Raw genomic sequence first — 24,469 nt, 5'->3', positions numbered from 1 at the left:
TATAACTGTGCAGTATTTGGACATCCGTTATTACTCTAGCATTTTTATAACAGGTATAGTATTTGGGGAGCCATTATTGCTTTATAATATTGTATTATTTTCTCCAGAGGAACAATATTTCAGCATTCACTATTACTCTATATTGCCTCAGTGTTTTCCTTAAGGGTGAATTCTTTGGAAAACAGTAACATTCTAGAGTACTGCAGTATCTTTTATAAGGGTGTAATATTTGGAGGGCTGTTAATACCGTAGTATACTATAGTATTTTTTCCCAAATATAAAATAAAAAGGTAGAGTATTTAGACATCCATTATTAATTTACAGTAATCTAGCATTTTTGTAAGAATGTTGTATTAGGAAAACTACCATTCCTCTGGAATACTGTAGTATTTTTAGCTATGTATTGCTTGGCTATCCAGTATTACTTCTGCAATATTTTTTCAGGGGCATAATATTTGGACATCCCTTATTACTCTGTACTATAATTGTATTATCCGGAGAGCTCTTACTAATATACTCCAGTGCAATATTTTTATATGACTGCAGTATTTAGGTTTCATTGTTATTAAATATTCTATTCCAGGGGTTCTCAACCTTTTTCTTTCTGAGACCCCACAAACATGCTATAAAAACTCCAAGAACTGGTTTTCGGCATCTGAAAGCCAGGACCGGCATTAGGGGGTTGCAAGCAGGGCAGTTGCCCAGGGCCCCACCCCACAGGTTGCTCAGGCTTCAGCCCCATGCAGTGGGATGCTGGTCCTGCTTGGTGGACCCCCTGAAACCTGCTCACGGCCCCCCAGAGGGCCCAGACCCCTGGTTGAGAACCACTGCTCTATTCTATGATTATTTTTAAACGAGGGTATAATATTTGAGATGTTTACAAGCCATCGTTACTGAAGACTACCATAGTATTTTTCTCAAAGAGATGCTATGTGGATATCCATTTTTACTCCACATTACTTTAATATATTTATAAAGGACGTATTTACTTGGCCACATACTCTCACTCCAGAATACTGTATTTTTTATTTTCTTAGGCATAATGTTGCATATTCAATATTACTCTGTATATCGCTAGTATTTTTAAATAAATGTGTAGTACTGGTACCAAGCCATTATTACTCTAGAATACTGCAGTATTTTCCCACAGACATACAATTTAGCATCTATTACTAATAATTACCGGTCATTACTGTATAGTATTCAAGCAATTTTATAAAGGTGTAGGATTTGGGCAGCACTATTAGTCTAAAATACTGTGGGATTTTTCTCCCCAGAAACCTGTATGCCCAGTATTTTTATATTACCTGAATGTATTATAAAGGGTGTAATATTTGGATAGCCATTATTACTCTGTATTGCTGCAGAATTATTGTAAGGCTGTGGTATGTGGGAGCCCTTATTTTTCTAGTATTTTATATGGGTTTTGCATTTTGGGGAGCCATTATTACTCTAGTATTTTACAAGAGTTTAGTATTTGGGAACTGTTATTACTTTAGTATATTATTCTAGTGTTTTATAGGGGTGTGGTGTTTGGGAGTACTTATACTCCAGTATTTTGTGAGGGCTTAGGTTGTAGGAGCCAACATTACACTAAGACACCACAGCAATATCCTTCTTAAGGCTGCTGTATTTGAGATCATGTATTACTGTTATTACCCTCAAATACTGTGTCATTTTCCTTGTCAGTGTACATTATTCAAGTATATTTTACAATGGCACAGTATTGTTACTCTGGAATAGTGTAATACTGATAATTAATAACTTAATAATATTTTTTGTTCATAGCTGCTCTCATGCAAAGGAGGAGCTGAACTTTTGGATCTCCCCATCTGGAATACCGGAGTATTCTTTGATTTTGTAGTATTTCTGTAGTAATGCTCATTTTTTTTTCAATAACACCTGACATAGTGGCAACCATTCCTGGCATGTGGAATTGGAAATAGGCATGAGCTGGGATAGCCATGTGCTTCCCCAAGTCAAGTATACTGGAGTATCTTTAGAAACTGGAGTATTTTGTAGTGATGGGGGATGACTTAATCTGGATAGTTTTAACACTCTTACATACTGTCATATTGCTACTCCAGTATTCATGGCTACTGTAGTATCAGTGCTCTAGCATTCTTGCTAGTGTAGCATAAATACTCCACTATTCCAGGATCCGGCAGTAGAAGCAGTTTGGGTTCTTGGACACTGTAGTAGCATTGCTCTAGTACACCTGGATACAGTAACATTGCTATTGAAGTATTCGGCGATACGACAGCATTCCTTGGAACTACAGTATTTGTACTCTAGCATTTTTGATACTGTAGCACCGATACTGTAGCATTGGAGTCTGCTGTAGCATTCCTCTATACACTAATACTAGTACTCTAGTATTCCTGGATACTGCAGGACTAGTATGTTACTATTAGTATTTTGGGATAGTGCTTCATTCATATTCTGGTATAACTGGATGCTCTTGAATTCCTCAGTGCTCTAGTATCAACACCGTTTTCTGTTCCTCTAGTATTTTATGTAGCAGTCTGTTTCCCTCCGACAATGACTGACTGGTAATCATTCTGATATTCCTTAATATTTGAGTACTGATATTGCAATATTTTGCTGCTCTAGCGTTTCATATAATTCTCTGGTATTTTTTCCATAGTGATTGATGGGTAACTACGCCTATTTTCCTCAGTGGGCTGGTATTGACACTGCAATATTCAGCTACTGAGGTATTTCCTAGAATAAACTGGTATTTTTCATAACAGCTGATTGGTAACCACTCTGGCATCCCTTAGCATTCTAGTATTGACAGTTTTCCATGTATTATACTGGTATTTTTTTCCCCCTACTACTGGCCACACCATCCCCAGCAGAACCCAAAACAAGACAGCATCAACAAAGGACAGATCACCACCCCGTCCCTCCAGGCTAACCCCGGATGTGAAGAGGAACCGGAGCGTTTGGGTCACTGTGAACCCAAAGGTTGGTTATGAGCCAATCCACGCCCTCCTGCCAGGGATCAGGGATGTCGGCCGATCTGGAGAGAACCCAGGTATCCGGGGGATGGAGAGATGGATGGAAAGATGGCGGAGAACAAGAAACTTAGATTTGCTGACCCCCAAGGAGTGTATGTATAGGTAGCTGGAACATGTGCTGTTATATCCATTGCATGTACAAGTTTTCTTTAAATTATTATTATATTATTATTATAATATTTTTTTGCTTTGATTTACAACCCCAGAGTCCCCCCGATTGTGGAAGCGAGAACTACCCCAAGGACCACGCAACAAATTATAATCATAATTTTCTTCTACATTACCCCAGGGATCCAGGAAGCGAGAGAGAGAGAGAGAAGAAGAGATGTTAATGGCTAGTTTAATACTTTCATGGCTGGACTGGGCACCAGCAAGACAACAAGCAGAGCGAGTGAGATCGTTAGCTGGTGGAAATCACCGGAGCTACATGGATTCACACCTGCTGGGGATTGGGCCCCATTGACCCCAATGGAGCGACGGCCGAGTGACCCCAGCTGGGATCTGCCCCATTGACCCCAATGGAGCGACGGCCCCGTGACACCAGCTGGGATCTGCCCCATTGACCCCAATGGAGCGACGGCCGAGTGACCCCAGCTGGGGATCGGGCCCCATTGACCCCAATGGAGTGACGTCCGAGTGACCCCAGCTGGGATCTGCCCCATTGACCCCAATGGAGCGATGGCCCCGTGACACCAGCTGGGATCTGCCCCATTGACCCCAATGGAGCGACGGCCGAGTGACCCCAGCTGGGATCTGGCCCCACTGACCCCAATGAAGCGATGGCCGAGTGACCCCAGCTGGGGATCTGGCCCCATTGACCCCAATGGAGCGATGGCCGAGTGACCCCTGCTGGGGATCGGGCCCCACTGACCCCAATGGAGCGACGGCCCCGTGACACCAGCCGTTCTTATTTATTTACCTTGAACAAAAAGGTGATTTATTAAATCACCATCAATCTACAGAGTAAGGAAAAGAACCCAGGAGTCCTGGCTCCTATTTCCTCAGGCTCCATCCTGTTAGACCCCACTCCCCTCTTAGAACCAGGACCAGAACCCAGGGGTCCTCAGTTCCTTAGATCTCTCCATCTCCTGCTGGAAACCAAGGGTGTCCCTGCCCCTCATGTTCACTCGGAGCATCATTCCTCTCCCGCTCTCGGACTCATCACATCTGTTTATTCACAGTGCCAGGTAGCAGTCTGACAGAGATCCCTCATTGCTCTGCCAAGGGAGGTGGGGCTGGGATAGCAGGGGCTGCATATCGGGAGTGAGGGGCACCGGCGGAGCTGGGGGTGCGGGGGAGGCCAGGGCTGGGCTAGCAGGGGGCTGCGTGTCGGGAGTGAGGGGCACCGGCGGAGCTGGGGGTGCGGGGGAGGCCAGGGCTGGGCTAGCAGGGGGCTGCGTGTCGGGAGTGAGGGGCACCGGCGGAGCTGGGGGTGCGGGGGAGGCCAGGGCTGGGCTAGCAGGGGGCTGCGTGTCGGGAGTGAGGGGCACCGGCGGAGCTGGGGGTGCGGGGGAGGCCAGGGCTGGGCTAGCAGTGTTTCAGGAGCCAGGGGACATGCAGGCCAAGATGGAAGGGAGTGGACAGACTGTGTTAAAAATAGAAAGCGGCTGCCACCCACAAAATTAGTGAAGCATGTGGTGTGGAGAGGCCTTGGGGATGGAGTGATGGAGAGAGAGAGACAGGAGAAGGGAAGTGTCTCCATCTCTGCTGGGGGAGGAGGCTCTCGGGGATGACCTGCCTCGGGGGGGAGGGGAGATTTGTGGATGGATTTCTGTGGGGTCTCAGCCTCTTTCCTCAGCTGAAGGGGGTTCATTGCAGAGCAGGTTGGGTCCACCCCCCCGGCCCCATCCCCGCACTCACCCTCCGAGCCTTGCTCTGGTATTTTACAGCTTTCTTGGTGTCGGACACAGCTCTTTCCACGTAGTCAACGGAGTGCTCCACGTTGTACTCAATGCGGTCAATCATCTCCCCCTGAAACAGAGAGCCCAGGTGAGAGGTGAACCCGCAGCTTAGGGAATGGGACCCGGGGTCGTTCCCCTGTAGGGGGCGTTGGCTCCAAAATGGGACTGGCTCACTCAAGGGGGCAGGGAATGGGACATGGGGCCCTTCCCCTCTGGGGGGGGCTGTGAGTCAAGCGTGAATTTTATTTGAAAGCTATTCTGAGTCTTGTATGCAATGAGCTTCATGAGTCTCAGTCCACATTCTCATGGGAGAAGAGTCCCCGTCACAACATCACAAGGGGGCCCTGGCTGGCAGCCCTTTGGAGAGAAGCCAACAGCTGAATTGGAAGTCTAGGTACCTTGTTGCGAACGTAAAAATGCACACCGCTGACACCTTTGCAGCCCCTGATGGACTCTGCAAACGAGCCCCATTTAGTGCTTCCTGGGTGCCAGAACCTTTAAAAGATTGGTGAGTCTGTTTCAGAACTTGTAACGCTGTACATTCTGGAACCTAGAACGTGCACTCTGGATCCACTGATGTTCTAAAAGAGTTCTAGAGTGGACCGTCACCTTACGGTAGGGTGTAAGATAGAGAACCCACCATCTGGGGACTCTCTCTAGCACTCTTCCCGGCCCCAGAGTGTTGGAACTCTGTGGGTTCTAGATGGCAGAACACAGGCAGCTGTGAGTATCTTCAGAAGCATCACCATCCAGATCTCTCTGGGTTCTAGACTGGGGAGCCCATCTGACTGTCAAGTGCCCTGCGTTGCAGAATGCATTATGTTCTCGACCATTGCTCATGTCTTCCATGATCCAGAACTCTAACTGTTATGTAATGCAAAAGACCTCCAAGGTTTGAGTGGCTCAAAGGACTGAGAACTTGGCTAACCCTGAAATGCTGAAGCCAACCATGGGCTCTGAAATCAAGAACTTTATGGGTTCTAGACTGCAGCACACAGGTTACATGATCAAGAACCCTGCATGTTCTAGATCATGGACACTTAGATTCATGAAGCTGTCAGGTTGAGGTAATAATCTCAGGGGTTCTAGGTTATAGTACACTGTAAATTATGGGCCATATTTCATGGGTTCCATGATACAGAACTTTCTGGGGTTTCTAGCGCAACATCTAAGTTCTAAGGTGCAGAAGGCTGTGGATTCTAGGTAATAGTTCATTCCTGGATTTATCATGCGTGAATGTCCATAATGCATGGATTCCATAATTCAGAACACAGCGGGTCCTAGACTGTTGCATTTAGGTGCAGAAGTCTGTTGGATGCAGAAAGCATCTAGATATTAATATCATGGGTCCAAGGTACAGCAACCTGTACATTCTAGAGCATAGCTCATGGGCTCCATGATCTAGAATTCTGCTGGTTGGAGATTCATTTCTGGGTTCCATGATACAGATAGCTGCAGGTTCTAGACTGTCACTCTTGAGTGCTAAAATGCAGAATGCTCTCCACTTGAGATAATAATCTCCTGGGTTCCACACTATAGAATCCTACACGTTCCAGATCATATCAGATGGGTTCATTGATCCAGAACTCTCTTGGATCTGGGAAAAACACATGGGTTCTAAGATGCAGAAGACTGTGGATAATAGCGTATGGGCCCCAAGGTTCAGAACCCTGGAACATAGCTAATGGGTTCCACGATCCAGAACTCTTCAGGTTCTAAAGTACATGGGTTCTAGGTTGTAGATAACTGTCGGCTTTAGATAATAGCTCATGGGTCTCAAGGTCTAGAACCCTGTATGTTGTAGACCACAGCGCATGGGTTCCACAGTCTAGAACTCCTTAGGTTCTAGCCTGCAGTATATGGTTTTATGATGCAGAAGCCTGTGGACTGTAGATAATATGTGCTGAAGGTTCAGAACCCTGCAGGTTCTAGGCCAGAGTTTCCCTGATGGTGTGCTGTCAGGCCTGAACAGGGGTGCCAAGGAATTTTTTGAAAAACTACAAAGGGGGGGAAGCTGCCTTCTGATTGGTCATCTGCCTCACTGACCTGCCTCCTCCAGGGGTGGAGCAACCAATCAGAGCTCAATATCCCTCTCTTTTCCCCTCTCCTTCTGTGTGAGCAATGGCTCAGCTCCTCTGCCCCTCCCCTTCCCTCCTACAGATGCCAGCTGAGGGCGGGGCAGGGTAGGGAAGAGCCCCTGGAGCTCAAGTTGTGCCACGGCAGAGAAAAGGTTGGGAACCACTGATCTAGACCATTGTTTATGGGTTCCACAATCTAGAACTCTTTGGGTTCTAGATTATAGTGCATGGTTTCTATGCTGCAGAAGGCTGTGGGCTGTCGAAAATAGTTCCTGGGCTCCAGGGTCCAGAACTCTGCAGGTGCTAAACCACAGCTCACGTGCTCCACCATCCAGAACTCTGCAGATTCTAGGCTGAAGCCCACTCTAGATCCAGAACACTGCAGGTTCTAACCTGACTCTCCACCAACATAGCCATGTCCACAAACATGTCGTGCAGCTCACGGATACTGGTTTCCAGTTTGATGATCTCATTATGTCGGGTCTCGATCTCGTTCAGAGCCTGTTTCGTCATCTGTGAGTCCATTTTGATCTGTGGAAGCAGAAGGGAGTCTGGATGATAGAAACAAGCATCCCTTCCATCCCCCCAGGGCCTTCTAGTGCTCACCCATTGCTGAAATGCAGCCACCTCTGGGGTGGAGCAGCAGGGGATGGGGATGGCCTGCCCTGTGCTGAAATGCAATTGTCTCCAGTGGCACAGCGCCCCCTAGTGCCGCACTGGGCTATTTGACTTGGGAACATGGGGAGCCCTGTTTTGGGTGACATCCCAGTCCTGACACTTACATCATCAGTGAAAATAGCCAGTTTGCCGCTCTCCAGCATGTCTTCAAGCTCTTCGTTGGTGGTTGTCCGGCCAGCTGTGAAGGCGATAGAAGGTCAGTGGCCTTGGCCTATTGCTCCAGGGCTGATGGAAGCAAAATCCTGCTCCCTGCAGCACAGAGCCCCCCTAGTTCCACCCTGACTGCAAAGGAACAGTGCCCCCTACTGAGCTCTGTTCCCTGCAGCACAGCGCCCCCTAGTGCAGTATTGGGACACTGGGACCAGCACTGATTGCCAGGGGAGAGCGCCCCCTGCTGAGCCCCTGGCCCGCTCCCTGCAGCACAGCGCCCCCTAGTGCCGTATTGGGACACTGGGACCAGCACTGATTGCCAGGGGAGAGCGCCCCCTGCTGAGCCCCTGGCCCGCTCCCTGCAGCACAGCGCCCCCTAGTGCCGTATTGGGACACTGGGACCAGCACTGATTGCCAGGGGAGAGCGCCCCCTGCTGAGCCCCTGGCCCGCTCCCTGCAGCACAGCGCCCCCTAGCGCCGCACAGGGGCACTGGGGTCACTCAGCACGTTGAGGGTGTGCGAGCCCACACATACACACATAGGGCCCTGATTCCCACCAGCAGGGGGCAGTGCCGCTCTCTCTTACACACACACACACACACACACACACACACACACACACACACACACACACACACACACAACCACAGCTTCCCCATGCAAAGGCCCCACCCCCATTCAAACCTACTTATCTCCAATTGCCTCTGGATCCGATCCTTGCAGCGGTCCCGGTATTTGGACTGGGTGGCGTTGTACTCCGTCATCACCTCCACGAACTTACGGGATAGGGTGGAGTGCTGGGGGGAGGGGGTGGGGAAGGGAGACACCGTGAGAGACGCAGAGCGGCCGGGGGGAATTATTTTTTGGGGGGTCCCTTCGGTGGCGGAAGCTTGTGGCGCTGACTTGAGATTGCGAGTGATCCGCCCTCGACTTAGTGGAGGGAGGGATGCGGGGAGCTGTGATGGGAGAGAGCTGGAGAGGGAAGGGATGGAAGAGAGAGGATGGCTCTGGAAGTTGATGATGCTGAGGCTGGGGCTTCAGGAGGGAGGGATATTGGGGGCGGGGAGACGGAGGGGTACCTGTGTCTGGGGGAAGTGAGGGCGGAGGGATACCTGTGTTGGGGAGGGCGAGGACGGAGGGATGCCTGTTTCTGGGAGGCGGGTGAGGGCGGAGGGATACCTGTGTCTTGGTGGAGTCAGGGCAGAGGGATACTTGTATTTGGGGGGGGGCGAGGAGGGAAGGATACCTTTGTCGGGGGGGTGAGGAGGGAGGGATACCTGTGTTGGGGGGGGCAAGGGATACCTGTGTTGGGGGGGAAGGGCGGAGGGATACCTGTGTTTTACGGATCCGCAGGTCAGCCGAGGACCGGTTCAGCCCCTCCTCCTGCTCAATGCTCTGCTCGATGGCTGTGGAGAGACATGAGGAGCCGGATCAGAGCCACGGGACCCCCTTGGCATGGAAGAGGGGGAGTATTTTTCAGGGCGGAGTGATATGCCCTGGAGGGGAGGGCGTGCAGGACCAGCCAATATGGCCACCCAGGCTCGTACCTTTCAACTTGGAGCGCACCTTGTTGGCCGTCTTCTTGATGTCGGCCGTGAGGTCCTCCAGCTCCTGCTTGGTCTCTGCACGGGGGGAAGAGGGGGGCATGAGATGGAAGAGTCTCCACCATGCCCGCCTCCCACACTGGGGGTGAGGCCACCTTCCCAGCCCCCCGACCCCCTGGGATCCCCATGGCGGGCACGCCTGCTGGGGAGTCCCCTCCCCACCCCCCTGACCACCTGCCACACTGGGGACGGGGCCTGGAACAGCTGGGTGAATAAAGGGTGAATGGGGAGATGTGTGGATGCAGACAGCTAGGCACATGCACAGGGAGCCATGGATGACGGGAGGGATGGAGTGATGAATAGATGAAGGGTGGGACGGACAGTTGGGCAGGCAGACGGAGGGATGGCTAGAGGACAGATTGACCGGCAGACGGATGGGTGGACGGACAGATGGATGAATAGGAGGAGAGAGGGATGGATGGATAGATGGAGGGAGGGAGGGATGAAGGCCCAGCGAGATGGATGGAAGGAGGAAGGGGGAGGGATGTAGGGGTGGACAGGGATGAATGAAAGGAGAGGGTTGGATAGACCGAGGGGTGTGTGTGTGTGGGGACAGATAGGTAGGTAGGTAGGTAAAGGGTGAATGGGCTGATAGATGAAGGAAGGAGGAAGGAAGGGGTGGATGGACCCCTCTAGGTTCCGTCCCCCTCTCCCCCCAGCAGAGCAGGGAGGCGATGGGGCTCAGAGACCCCCCAGCCTGGGGCACCCCCAACTCACTCTCGTCTGGGTTGGGAGCAGCCAGGATGGCACTGTGCTGCTTCTTCACCTGCTCCACGTCCTCCGACAGCTTCTCGATGCAGCCGCGGATCTCCTCCACCTGGGGACGGACAGACACATGCACGGGGGCACGGCAATCGCCAGGCATACCAGCATGGGGCGCTGGGCTGCAGGGAACAGGGCAGGGGGCTCTGTCCCCTGGCAGTCGGTGCTGGTCCCAGTGCCCCGCTGTGGCTCTAGGGGGAGCCGTTCTGCAGGGAGCAGGCAGGGGGCTCGGCAGGGGGAGCCGTGCTGCAGGGAGCGGGGCGGGGGCTCGGCAGGGGGGCGCCAGGCTGCAGGGAGTGGGCAGAGGGGGCTCAGCTGGGGGCACCAGGCTGCAGGGAGCGGGGCGGGGGCTCGGCAGGGGGAGCCGGGCTGCAGGGAGCGGGTGGGGGGGCTCGGCAGGGGGCGCTGGGCTGCAGGGAGCGGGGCGGGGGCTCGGCAGGGGGTGCCAGGCTGCAGGGAGTGGGGCGGGGGCTCAGCAGGGGGCGCTGGGCTGTAGGGAGCAGGTGGGGGGGCTCGGCGGGGGGAGCCGGGCTGCAGGGAGTGGGGCAGGGGCTCGGCAGGGGGCGCTGGGCTGTAGGGAGCGGGCGGGGGGGCTCGGGGGGGGGAGCCGGGCTGCAGGGAGCGGGGCGGGGGCTCAGCAGGGGGCGCTGGGCTGTAGGGAGCAGGTGGGGGGGCTCGGCAGGGGGAGCCGGGCTGCAGGGAGTGGGGCGGGGGGCGGGGCTGGGGGCGCTGGGCTGTAGGGAGCAGGTGGGGGGGCTCGGCGGGGGGAGCCGGGCTGCAGGGAGTGGGGCGGGGGCTCGGCGGGGGGAGCTGGGCTGTAGGGAGCAGGTGGGGGGGCTCGGCGGGGGGAGCCAGGCTGCAGGGAGTGGGGCGGGGGCTCGGCGGGGGAGCCGGGCTGCAGGGAGCGGGCGGGGGGGCTCGGGGGGGGGAGCCGGGCTGCAGGGAGCGGGGCGGAGGCTCGGCAGGAGGTGCTGGGCTGCAGGGAGTGGGCGGGGGGGCTCAGCGGGGGGAGCCGGGCTGCAGGGAGCGGGGCGGGGGGGCTCAGAGGGGGGAGCCGGGCTGCAGGGAGCGGGCGGGGGGGCTCGGCGGGGGGAACCGGGCTGCAGGGAGCGGGGCAGGGGCTCGGCAGGGGGAGCCGGGCTGCAGGGAGAGGGTGGGGGGCTCGGTGGGGGGAGCCGGGCTGCAGGGAGCGGGGTGGGGGCTCGGCGGGGGGAGCCGGGCTGCAGGGAGCGGGGTGGGGGCTCGGGGGGGGGCGCCGGGCTGCAGGGAGTGGGCAGGGGGTTCAGTGGGGGGTGCCGGGCTGCAGGGAGCGGGGTGGGGGCTCGGTGGGGGGAGCCGGGCTGCAGGGAGTGGGCAGGGGGCTCGGTGGGGGGAGCCGGGCTGCAGGGAGCGGGGTGGGGGCTCGGTGGGGGGAGCCGGGCTGCAGGGAGTGGGCTGGGGGCTCGGCGGGGGGCGCCGGGCTGGAGGGAGAGGGCAGAGGGCTCAGACGGGGGAGCCGGGCTGCAGGGAGCGGGGCGGGGGGGCTCAGCGGGGGGAGCCGGGCTGCAGGGAGCGGGCGGGGGGGCTCGGCGGGGGGAACCGGGCTGCAGGGAGCGGGGCGGGGGCTCGGCAGGGGGAGCCGGGCTGCAGGGAGAGGGTGGGGGGCTCGGTGGGGGGAGCCGGGCTGCAGGGAGCCGGCACGGGGCTCCGGGGGGGGAGCCGGGCTGCAGGGAGACGGGTGGGGGCTCGGTGGGGGGGGCCGGGCTGCAGGGAGTGGGCAGGGGGAACAGTGGGGGGTGCCGGGCTGCAGGGAGCGGGGTGGGGGCTCGGTGGGGGGAGCCGGGCTGCAGGGAGTGGGCAGGGGGCTCTGGGGGGGGACCCGGGCTGCAGGGAGCGGGGTGGGGGCTCAGTGGGGGGAGCCGGGCTGCAGGGAGTGGGCTGGGGGCTCGGCGGGGGGCGCCGGGCTGTAGGGAGTGGGCAGAGGGCTCAGTGGGGGGAGCCGGGCTGCAGGGAGCGGGCGGGGGGGCTCGGCGGGGGGAACCGGGCTGCAGGGAGCAGGGCGGGGGCTCAGCGGGGGGAGCCGGGCTGCAGGGAGTGGGCAGTGGGCTCGGAGGGGGGAGCCGGGCTGCAGGGAGCGGGGCGGGGGCTCGGCGGGGGGAGCCGGGCTGCAGGGAGTGGGCAGAGGGCTCAGTGGGGGGAGCCGGGCTGCAGGGAGCGGGGCGGGGGCTCGGCGGGGGGCGCCGGGCTGGAGGGAGTGGGCAGGGGGTTCCGTGGGGGGAGCCGGGCTGCAGGGAGTGGGGCGGGGGCTCGGCGGGGGGATCCGGGCTGCAGGGACGGGGGCGGGGGCGCGGGCGCCGGAGCCGGGCTGCAGGGAGAGGGTGGGGGGCTCGGTGGGAGGAGCCGGGCTGCAGGGAGCGGGGCGGGGGCTCGGCAGGGGGAGCCGGGCTGCAGGGAGAGGGTGGGGGGCTCGGTGGGGGGAGCCGGGCTGCAGGGAGCGGGGCGGGGGCTCGGCGGGGGGCAACGGGCTGCAGGGAGTGGGCAGAGGGCTCAGTGGGGGGTGCCGGGCTGCAGGGAGCGGGGCGGGGGCTCGGCGGGGGGAGCCGGGCTGCAGGGAGTGGGCAGAGGGGGCTCAGTGGGGGGTGCCGGGCTGCAGGGAGCGGGGCGGGGGCTCGGCGGGGGGAGCCGGGCTGCAGGGAGTGGGCAGAGGGGGCTCAGTGGGGGGTGCCGGGCTGCAGGGAGCGGGGCGGGGGCTCGGCGGGGGGAGCCGGGCTGCAGGGAGTGGGCAGAGGGGGCTCAGTGGGGGGTGCCGGGCTGCAGGGAGCGGGGCGGGGGCTCAGCGGGGGGAACCGGGCTGCAGGGAGAGGGTGGGGGGCTCGGTAGGGGACACTCCCCCTGGTATTCCATGCTGGCCCCAATGCCCTCACGCAGCACTAGGGGGCGCTGTGCTAAGGCCCTGGATCTTGTCCCATATCGCCCCCTACCTAGCACCATGCTGTTCTGCACACTTTGCTATTCCTCCTCCTGCCCCCCTCCTCCCGCCGTGGCTGCACAATTAACTAGGCCACGTGTGTAATTTACGACACCACCACCTGCGTGCGAAGGACAAACTGCATCATTAGTGAGCTCCGTCGCCTATTAATCAGCCTGTCTGAATATTAATGAGGCCAGCTGCGCACTAATTCAGAACCACCTGCCTGGGCAGGAGTTATTTCAGGTTACACAGAAACACCATGTCGTGAGCGAACGGGCTGAGATGCAGCTGGGTCTGGGGTGTGGCAGCTGGGTGAGGAGTAGGAGTTGCCAACTGTCTAATCACACAAACCCAAACAGCCTTGCCCCACCCCCTGCCCCCCCATCCCTGAGGCCCCACCCCTGCCTCGCCCCTTCTCCAAGGCCCTGCCCTGCTCACTCTATTTCCCCTCCCTCCATCACTTGCTCTCCCCCACCCTCGCTGACTTTCACTGGGCTGGGGCAGGGGATTGGGGTATGGGAGAGGTGCAGGCTCTGGGCTGGGGCCAAGGGGTTTGGAGTGTGGGAGGGGGCTCTGGGCTGAGCCTGGGGCAGGGGGTTGGGGTGCAGGAGGGGGCTCAGGGTTGGGGGAGGGGGTTGGGGTCTGGGAGGGGGTGGAGGGTTCAGGCTCTGGGAGGGGGCTTAGGGCTGGGGAAGGGGTGCAGGAGGGGGTGGGGGTGTGGGCTCTGGGAGGGAATTTGGGTTCAGGAGGGGGCTCCGGGCTGGGGCAGTGGGGTGTGGTGCGGCCAATGGAGCTGCCTTAGTCCCGCTGCACCACTGACTGGCAGCCGCCCAAGGTAAACTGGGCCAGAGGGCTCCGCGCGCTGCTCCCGGAAGTGGCCGGCAGATCCCTGCGGCCCCTGGGGGTGGGGCAGGGGACTCTGCGCGCTGCCCTTGCCTGCAGGCACTGCCCCCGCAGTGCCCATTGGCTGCAGTACCCAGCCAATGGGGTCTGCGGAGTCAGTGCTTGGGGCAGAGGCAGACCCCCCACCCCTTAAACTAAAAATACAGAGATATACCTGTCTCATATAACTGGCAGAGACCTTGAAAGGTCATTAAGTCCAGCCCCTGCCTTCACTAGCAGGACCAAGTACTGATTTTTCCCCAGGTCCCTAAATGGCCCCCTCAAGGATTGAACTCACAACCCCGGGTTTAGCAGGCCAAGGCTCAAACCACTGAGCGATCCTGCCCCCCTCACCCTTCCATGGGCTGTAGTGCCATGTCAGCAACTTCCGGGAGGGATGTGGAGCCAGGTCAGGCAAGGAGCCAGCCTTGGCCTCGCTGCACCGCTGGACTTTTCGCGCCTAAAATCTCCCGGTTTGGCTTCACCGGGAGATAGAGCCCGATTCCGGGAGACTCCCGGTGAAACTGGGAGGGCTGGTAACCCGAAGCAGGACACGACTCATATGAATAGCAGCCCTTCGTCTCTTACCTGTTCGAAGAATTCGTCCATAAAATGATCCCGGTCCACATGAACCACCTCTTCTTCATCGTCACTGTCTTTGGCCTGGAGGGGAGAGAAGAGACGAGATTAGACGCCCCGCTGTCTCCCCCAGATGCACACAGATCCCAGCCACCATCTTAGAGCAATTTGCAGGGTGGGCAGGTATGTATCACACAACCCAGCCCTGAGATGCAGCCACCTCTGGGGCGGGGCAGCTGGGGAACAGCCGCACAGCGCCGCCGCCTAGGGATGGCTCACCCAGTGCTGAGATGCAGCCGTCTCTGGGGTGGAGCACAGCAGGTGTCCTACAATTTAGGACATAAAATGAAGAAAGATATGGCCTGTGCCCTTCAACGCCAATCTGCAATTCCCCCATGCTCTTCAAGCCCTGAGCTCCCCCACCCACGATTATGCTGAAACACCCATTATCTATCTATCTATCTATCTATCTATCTATCTATCTATCTAGCTTGAATTAAAGATGAATCCTTTGTTAAAGATAATGTCATGCAATGAAACTCCAGGAATTCATCCAACCAAAGTTGGCAACCCTACTTTGGGGTGCTGCGCTATACACCACATTGCCCACAAGGTGGCCTTCAAGGCCTACAAAGGCCAACAGAGCCTGGTCCTGGAGTAGTTTGTTGGCTGGGCAGGGAGGCTGAATCTTGGGAGAGGGGAAAAATTGAGACCCTGGCTTTGACCCTCTTTAGGCCAAAAGCCACTGATTGCCAATCCTTTCAGGGAATAGGGACCAATGCTCCCCACTAAAGACAGGGGTGACTGCGGGGGGTCCTGCATCCACCCCCAGTTAACATGGGGCCATGCTGTGTCTGTTTTTGGCAGAAGAGGAGGGAGGCGGGATGTGGGAGGCAAGAGATTAAGAGGAGGGGTCCCCCTAAATAATGTCACTGGGGTTCCCCATCCATCCTTCCCCACCAAACACAAAATCAGCCTGGCCTAAGAAAGGAACAGATCTGCTACAACAGCTGGGGAAACTGAGGCTCAGAGTGCCAAAGGGGTTGGAACAAGGTCATGCAGTGCTTAGACTAGACTAGAACCCAGCAGTCCTGCCCCCCCTCCCTGCTCTAACCCACCAGACCCCACTCCTCGCCCAGAGCCAGGAGTAGAACCCGTGTGTCCTGACTCCCAGCCCCACCTACTCTATCCCACTACACCCCACAGATAGAGGGGTGTGTGTATGGAGATGGATAGACAGATGTTTGTTTAGGAGGATAGGTAGATGTATCTATAGAATCACAGGCCTGGAAGGGACTTCGAGAGGTCGTCTAGTCCAGTCCCCTGCACTCATGGCAGGAGTAAGTATTATCTAGATCATCCCTGACAGGTGTTTGTCCAACCTGCTCTTAAAAATCTCCAATGATGGAGATTCCACAACCTCCCTAGGCAATTTATTCCAGTGCTTAACCCCCCCAGACAGGAAGTTTTTCCTAATGTCCCACCTAAACCTCCCCTGCTGCAATTTAAGTCCATTGCTTCTTGTCCTATCCTCAGAGGTTAAGAAAAGCAATTTTTCTTCCTCCTCCTTGTAACAACCTTTTACATACTTGAAAACTGTTCTCATGGCCCCTCTCAGTCTTCTCTTCTCCAGACTAAACAAACCCAGTTTTTTCAATCTTCCCTCGTAAATCCTGTTTTCTAGACCTTTAATCATTTTTGTTGCTCTTCTCTGGACTTTCTCCAATTTGTCCACATCCTTCCTGAAATGTGGTGCCCAGAACTGCCCACAATACTCCAGTTGAGGGCTAATCAGTGTGGAGTAGAGCGGAAGAATTACTTCTCGTGTCTTGCTTACAACACTCCTGCTAATACATCCCAGAAGGATGTTTGCTTTTTTTGCAACAATGTTACACTGTTGACTCATATTTAGCTTGTGGTCCACTATGACCCCCAGATCCTTTTCCACAGTTCTCCATCCTAGGTAGTCATTTTCCATTGTGTGTGTGTGCAACTGATTGTTCCTTCCTAAGTGGAGCACTTTGCATTTGTCCTTAATGAATTTCATCCTATTTACTTCAGACCATTTCTCCAGTTTGTCCAGATCATTTTGAATTTTCATCCTATCCTCCAAAGCACTTGCAACCCCTCCCAGCTTGGTACCGGCCACAAACTTTATAAGCGTACTCTCTGTGCCATTATCTAAATCATTGATGAAGATACTGAACAGAACCGGACAGTGGTGTTGGAACATTTTTAATAGTGGGGGTGCTGAAAACCAGCCCCCTTACCCCTATATACTCCCCCCCCCGAGCTGAGGCCGGGACCCTCGGTGTGCGGGGCTGGCAGCCGGGATCCAGGGTGCACGGGGCGGCAGCTGGGACCCCGGGTGCGGGGCTGGCAGTCAGGAGCCCTGGGGTGCTGCAGCATCCCCTGCACCCCTAGTTCCCGTGCCTATGGAACCAGACTCAGAACTGAACCCTGCAGGACCCCACTTGTTATGCCCTTCCAGCATGAGTGTGAACCACTGATAACTACTCTCTGGGAACAGTTTTCCAACCAGTTTTGCACCTATGTATCTAGTTCTCTCTCTGTCTCTACTGAGATCCAGATCTCTCTGCAACTCTGATGTAGATTGGCTTAAAAAACAAGGAGTCCGGTGGCACCTTAAAGACAAACAGATTTACTGGGGCATAAGCTTTCGTGGGTAAAAAACCCACTCCAAATAAATCTGTTAGTCTTTAAGGTGCCACTAGACTCCTCGTTGTTTTTGTGGATACAGACTAACCCCAGATACTTAGCTCAGCTAACTACAGACTCCTTTACCTAGGCCAGTGGTTCTCAACCAGGGGTACGTGTACCCCTGAGGATACACAGAGGTCTTCCGGGGGTACATCAACTCATCTAGATATTTGCCTAGTTTTGCAACAGGTTACATAAAAAGCACTAGCAAAGTCAGTCCAACTAAAATTTCATACAGACAATGACTTGTTTATACTGCTCTATATTCCATACACTGAAATGTAAGTACAATATTTATATTCCAGTTGATTTAGTTTATAATTATATGGCAAAAAGGAGAAAGTCAGCAAGTTTTCCATACTAGTGGCTGTGACACTATGCGTATTTTGATGTCTGGTTTTGTAAGCAAGTAGTTTTTAAGTGAGGTGCAACTTGGGGGTAGGCAAGACAAATCAGACTCCTGAAAGGGGGACAGGAGTCTGGAAAGTTTGAGAGGCTTTGAAGCATTACATTTTTATTGGTAAACATCGATTTCACCGTGCACACACACACATCAATGACAAAAAAAACATTTCCATCCATAACAACTGAAACGGACAGCTGGCAAAGTAAGGAAGATGCTGCCTGAGAGGGGAGTTTGATTTAAGTAGACTCCTATGCGTTGACATGGGATGTGGACAACTTGCGTTTTAACGGTTACAACGCTTTCTGAATCTCAGCGTCTCCTGCCATTAAATAATTATGGTCTCGTGGCCCCAGGGAATTTCCCACAACTCTGAAAATTGAAATCAATACAAATACAAAAAAATTGCTTAAACCCCATAATTGTGTGCACCTGTTAAAATTTAAATAGATAAAAATCGGGAAAAAAAGGCTTAAAAATAAACATCAAAATTATTTTAAAAAAATCAAATTCTTCCAACCCTACCTTTATCTATCCATCCCTATACACTTCCATCTCTTCCCACTACACACATCTATCTATCTATCTATCTATTCCATGCTCCTCAATTCCACAGCCCCTCAAGCAGCCCTGTCTATGCCACGACTACACTCCACTTACATAAGATGCTTTCCAAACTTGATCTAACCCCAGGCGACATGTTCTGGAGTAGCGCTGTGGAAACGTCCCCCTGGGTGGGCTCTGCTCCCTGTACAGAGACCCAGTGCAGCAGGGAGCGTATTGGCCTGGGCCGAGGGGTCCCACCCCAGAGCTGGGGGGGAGACAGATCCACCCCCTGAAGCTGGAGAGAGATGGGGTGTCCCAAAGGTGCTCCGGGAGGGAGGGGTCTGGGATCGAGGCATGGAGGGGTGAAGATGGGTTGGGGAGGGGCTGTGGCTGAGGCTGTGGCTGTGTGTCTCTCTCCTGGAGGGCATTCTGGCTCGCATCTCTCATGCGTCTCCTTCGCTCCAAGGTCACTGCTTGGTGTGTTGGAGCAGTGACATAACACACACGCTCTGGTGGCTGCGGGAGGGGGGCGGAGGGCAGCGCATCCTCTGCTTGGGGGACTATCACATTCCCATTGTCCTTCCAGGAACCCGTCATCCCCAAAATAACCTGCCTCCGGAGTGGCGTCAGCGCTGACCCAATGCCCCAGGGCGGCGCTAGGGGGCGCTGTGCTGCAGGGCGCAGCATGGGATCAGCAGGGGGCGCTCTCCCCTGGCGGTCAGGGCTGGCCCCAGTGCCCCAGTGCGGCACTAGGGGGTGCTGTGCTGCGGGGAGTGGGGTGTTCGAGATTCAGGTGTCCTCCTTATAGCCTCTATTGTCATACAGGGAGGAGGGGTCCCCCAAAACATAGCTAGACTGCTCCCTACTCCTTGTTCTCGCCACCGTTAGCCTGTCTGGCCTTCCAGTGCCCCATCTCTCCTCCTGACCCCTCCCTAGAGAGGAACCATCCATACCCTGTCACCAGCCTGCCCAGCCATACGACACACAGGCTCTGTGTGTGTGTGTGTATTTGTGCCTGGGCTTATGTGTGTGTGTGGCTTTCTGCCTGTGTCTCAGATTGTGGGGGGAGGGGTGTCGGTGGTTTAATGCATAAGAGTGTGTGTCATGTTGTGTATTTGTGGGGGGGTGTCTCTGTAGGTGTGTGCTTGTCTGTGTGGGTCTGTGTTTGGCATCGCTCTGCACGCGACTGTGATTTTGTGTGCTTGCATATCTGGTTGTGTGCCCGTTTGTCGGTTTCTGTGGGCATCCGGTTTCTGTGTCTCTGTAGTAGTAGGTTTGTGTGTCTGTGTGTGTTTTTGCCTGTTCTCTGCGTGTGGCTGTGGCTTTTTCTGCACATCTGTGGTTTGTATCTGGGTGTCGATTCACGAGAGACGCTGTGTGTGTGTGTGTGTGTGTGTGTGTGTGTGTGTGTATGTCTGCAGGCCGGCGTGTTTGCCTGATTGTGTGCTTTTGTGCACACCTGCGGCTTTGTGGCTGTGAGTCAAAATGCCACAGATGTATCCCAGCATGTGTTTGTGTGGCTGTGTATTGTGTGTGTCAAGGCATCCCTCTGCCTTTGACTGTGCATCTCTAGCCTTGCGGCCGTGTGTCAGTCGGCGCGCGTGTGTTGTTTGGTGCTGTGCAGGAGCCGTGCTTGTGCTGGTGTCAGTGTGTCTCTCGGTGTCTGTCTGTACAGCCTGTCAGTCTCCAGTTCCCTGCCTCTGCAGCTCTGTGCTCAGGCCGGCCTTCTGCTGCAGCATCATGCAGGGATCGCCGTCACGGGCAGCCTGCAGCACGGACAGGCAGGGAAGATGGGGGTGCTGCGGGGAGCCAAAGGATTCAGCCCCTGCAACCAGGGGAAAGTCCAGGCAGGGTTCGGGATGGGAGCAGGGGGGGAGATGGATGACTTAAGGGGTACTGGGGGGATGTTCAAATTGTAGCGAAAGTGATGGAAATCCAGAGCTCTGAGAGGGGAGTGGGGTCTAGTGGGTTAGAGCGGGGGGGGGGGGGGCTGGGAGCCAGGACTCCTGGGTTCTATCTCCAGCTCTGGGAAGGGAGTGGGGTCCACTGGGTTGGAGTAGGGGCAGGCTGGGAGCCAGGACTCCTGGGTTCTCTCCCCGACTCTGGGGGTGGAGTGGGGTCTAGTGGGTTACAGCATGGGGAGCTGGGAACCAGGACTCCTAGGTTCTCTAGCAGGGGAGTAGGGTGAAGTGGTATAAGCAGGGGTGTCCCCCCATTTTGGCCATTAAACAGCTACCACACCCCACCCCAGGGGCAGCTGCATCTCAGCGCCAGGGGAGCGATTCTGACGTGCCCCAAAGCGCTGGGCTGCTTCTGCGGAGTAATTCTTGATCATAATTAGAGCTATCGCTCCCGTTCTCCCCCCGCGCTCTCCCAGCCCTCGAGAGGCGAGCGGCATATTTAGCAGCACTGCCCTCCCCTCGCTGGCTGAGGAAAACCCAGCGCGCCAGCGTCACAACACTGGGCTAAAAAAAGACTCCACTGGCCAAATACAGAGCCACTTAAACAGCTTAATGGCTGCATGCACTGCTACTGCTGCCCTGCTCCTTCCACCCGCAACGGGTTCTCCCCCATAGCCCACCTCTGCTCTAACCACAAGACCCCACTCCCCTACCACAGACAGCACAGAACCCATGAGTCCTGGCTCCCAACCTGTTCTAACCCATTAGACCCCACTTTCTCCCCAAAGGGTTGTGTTTGGGAGGGACAGAGAGAGGGAGCGGGGTTATGGGAAGAGAGAGAGAGAAAGAGAAAGGAGGCTTATGGGGATGGAAGGATAGACAAAAAGATAGATGGGGTGTGTGGGGATGGATAGATGGATGGATAGACAGAGGGGGTATATGGGGATGGATGGATAGATAGACAGAGGGGGTATATGGGGATGGATGGATGGATGGATAGATAGATAGACAGAGGGGGTATATGGAGACGGATGGATGGATAGATAGACAGAGGGGGTATATGGGGATGGATGGATGGATGGATGGATAGATAGATAGATAGACAGAGGGGGTATATGGAGATGGATGGATGGATAGATAGACAGAGGGGGTATATGGGGATGGATGGAGGGATGGATGGATAGATAGACAGAGGGGGCATATGGGGATGGATGGATGGATGGATGGATAGACAGAGGGGGTATATGGAGATGGATGGATGGATGGATAGATAGTCAGAGGGGGTATATGGAGACGGATGGAAGGATAGATAGATAGACAGAGGGGGTATATGGGGATGGATGGATGGATAGATAGATTGGGTATATGGGGATGGATGGATGGATAGACAGAGGGGGAATATGGGGATGGATGGATGGATGGATAGATTGGGTATATGGGGATGGATGGATGGATAGACAGAGGGGGAATATGGGGATGGATGGATGGATGGATAGACAGAGGGGGTATATGGGGATGGATGGATGGATAGATAGACAGAGGGGGTATATGGAGACGGATGGATGGCTAGATAGACAGAAGGGGTATATGGAGACGGATGGATGGATAGATAGACAGAGGGGGTATATGGAGACGGATGGATGGACAGATAGACAGAAGGGGTATATGGAGACGGATGGATGGATAGATAGACAGAGGGGGTATATGGAGACGGATGGATGGCTAGATAGACAGAAGGGGTATATGGAGACGGATGGATGGATAGATAGACAGAAGGGGTATATGGAGACGGATGGATGGATAGATAGACAGAGGGGGTATATGGAGACGGATGGATGGCTAGATAGACAGAGGGGTATATGGGGACGGATGGATGGATAGATAGACAGAGGGGGTATATGGAGACGGATGGATGGATAGATAGACAGAGGGGGAATATGGGGATGGATGGATGGATAGATAGACAGAGGGGGTATATGGAGACGGATGGATGGATAGACAGAGGGGGAATATGGAGATGGATGGATGGATAGATAGACAGAGGGGGTATATGGAGACGGATGGATGGATCTTCCAAACCTTCTAATCTCCCCTCTCTGACCCCGTCCTAAAGGGGACCCAGAGCCCCTGCTCCCTCCCTGCTGGGTGACCCAGATTCATTCCCTGCTCCTGTCCGGTCTGTCCATCCACTACCCTGGGGGTCCCAGCCCCACAGTGCAAGGCTGGCAGGACCCAGCAGCCGCCTCTAGCACCAGATGTGGCCCAGGGCTTAATCTGTAATGAGAGAGGTGCCAGGGCACAAGCAATTTTTTTGACATTCATAAAAGATGCAGCGAGTCCAGAGGTGCCCGGGCTCTGAACTGCCAGGCCCGGAGGTGCCGGGGCTCTGAACTGCCAGGCCTGGCGGTGCCGGGGCTCTGAACTGCCAGCCCGGAGGTGCCGGGGCTCTGAACCGCCAGGCCCGGAGGTGCCGGGGCTCTGAACCGCCAGCCCGGAGGTGCCGGGGCTCTGAACTGCCAGCCCGGAGGTGCCGGGGCTCTGAACTGCCAGGCCCGGAGGTGCCGGGGCTCTGAACTGCCAGGCCCAGAGGTGCCGGCAGGGCCGGCTCCAGACCCCAGCGCGGCAAGCACGCGCGTGCTGGACCAGTGGACCTGCCGCAGTCATGCCTGCGGGAGGTCCACCGGAGCCCCGGGACGACCGGACCTGCCACAGGCATGACTGCGGAGGGGGCGCTCGTCCCGCGGCTCCAGTGGACCTCCCGCCGGCATGACTGCGGACGGTTCGTTGGTCCCGCGGCTCGGCTGGACCTCCCGCAGGCATGCCTGCGGCAGCTCAACCGGAGCCGCCGGACCTGCGAACCGCCCGCAGCTGCGGGAGGTCCAGCCGAGCCGCGCGACTAGCGGACCCTCACCAGTCAAGCCCGGGGAGGTCCGCTGCTCCCGGGGCTCCCGGGCGCCTCCCGCGCCTGACTGCTTGGGGCGGACAAAAAGGTAGAGCCGCCCCTGGGTGCCGGGGCTCTGAACCGCCAGGCCCGGAGGTGCCGGGGCTCTGAACCGCCAGCCCGGAGGTGCCGGGGCTCTGAACCGCCAGGCCCGGAGGTGCCGGGGCTCTGAACTGCCAGGCCTGGAGGTGCCGGGGCTCTGAACTGCCAGGCCCGGAGGTGCTGGGGCTCTGAACTGCCAGGCCCGGAGGTGCTGGGGGGCTCTGAACTGCCAGGCCTAGAGGTACCGGGGCTCTGAACTGCCAGGCCCAGAGGTGCCGGGCTCTGAACTGCCAGGCCCGGAGGTGCCGGGGCTCTGAACTGCCAGGCCTGGAGGTGCCGGGGCTCTGAACTGCCAGGCCCGGAGGTGCCGGGGCTCTGAACTGCCAGGCCCGGAGGTGCCGGGGCTCTGAACTGCCAGTCCGGAGGTGCCGGGGCTCTGAACTGCCAGTCCGGAGGTGCCGAGGCTCTGAACTGCCAGGCCCGGAGGTGCCGAGGCTCTGAACTGCCAGGCCCGGAGGTGCCGGGGCTCTGAACCGCCAGGCCCGGAGGTGCCGGGGCTCTGAACTGCCAGCCCGGAGGTGCCGGGGCTCTGAACCGCCAGGCCCGGAGGTGCCGGGGCTCTGAACCGCCAGGCCCGGAGGTGCCGGGGCTCTGAACCGCCAGGCCCGGAGGTGCCGGGGCTCTGAACCGCCAGGCCCGGAGGTGCCGGGGCTCTGAACTGCCAGTCCGGAGGTGCCGGGGCTCTGAACTGCCAGGCCCGGAGGTGCCGGGGCTCTGAACCGCCAGGCCCGGAGGTGCCGGGGCTCTGAACCGCCAGGCCCGGAGGTGCCGGGGCTCTGAACTGCCAGTCCGGAGGTGCCGGGGCTCTGAACTGCCAGGCCCGGAGGTGCCGGGGCTCTGAACCGCCAGGCCTGGAGGTGCCGGGGCTCTGAACCGCCAGGCCCTGGCACAAATTAAGGCCTGGTGCTGTCACCTTGACAGTAATAGCAGCCAGGCTGGACTCTGGGTCCCCACCAGCCATTGGGCTCCAGCCGCGGCTCTGGGGTCTCAGGGCTGAGAGGGTTGGGAGGGGACTGGGTGTGTGTGTGTTGGAGGGAGGCAGCGCACGTCTTTGTGACCGTGTGTGTGAGAGAGGCTGTGTGTTTCTGTGTGTGTTGAGGAGAGCTTGTGTGTATCTTTATGTGTGTCGCTATGTCTGTATGTGTAAAAGAGGCTGTGTTTGTGTGGGAGAAGTTGTGTGTGTGTGATAGTGTGTCTGAGGGTGTATGGGACAGATTGTGGGCATCGGTGAGACCTGTGTGTGGATGT

The 24,469-nt window shown here is 56.6% G+C and overlaps 1 protein-coding gene across 2 annotated transcripts in view; it reads right to left on the bottom strand.

Annotated features, from left to right (window-relative positions):
• Positions 1-24,469, bottom strand: part of LOC123370426 (syntaxin-1B) — a 40,204-nt gene that overhangs the window by 7,849 nt on the left and 7,886 nt on the right. The window contains exons 2-10 of one of the 2 annotated variants that reach the window (XM_045016998.1): positions 14,617-14,691; positions 10,152-10,251; positions 9,378-9,452; positions 9,163-9,236; positions 8,519-8,627; positions 7,785-7,858; positions 7,396-7,533; positions 4,884-4,994; positions 3,218-3,298 (exon numbers count right to left, since the gene is read on the bottom strand). In XM_045016998.1, coding sequence (XP_044872933.1) covers positions 3,218-3,298; positions 4,884-4,994; positions 7,396-7,533; positions 7,785-7,858; positions 8,519-8,627; positions 9,163-9,236; positions 9,378-9,452; positions 10,152-10,251; positions 14,617-14,691 — 837 coding nt within the window. Of the gene's footprint in view, positions 1-3,217; positions 3,299-4,883; positions 4,995-7,395; positions 7,534-7,784; positions 7,859-8,518; positions 8,628-9,162; positions 9,237-9,377; positions 9,453-10,151; positions 10,252-14,616; positions 14,692-24,469 lie in introns of those variants that run through there. The other variant, XM_045016997.1, reaches the window with a different exon arrangement.

Source organism: Mauremys mutica, chromosome 4 (assembly GCF_020497125.1).
Source record: "Mauremys mutica isolate MM-2020 ecotype Southern chromosome 4, ASM2049712v1, whole genome shotgun sequence".
Lineage (NCBI taxonomy): Eukaryota > Metazoa > Chordata > Testudines > Geoemydidae > Mauremys > Mauremys mutica.
The sequence above is the reverse complement of the archived record's forward strand: the minus strand, read 5'-3'. Positions and strand labels throughout refer to the sequence as shown.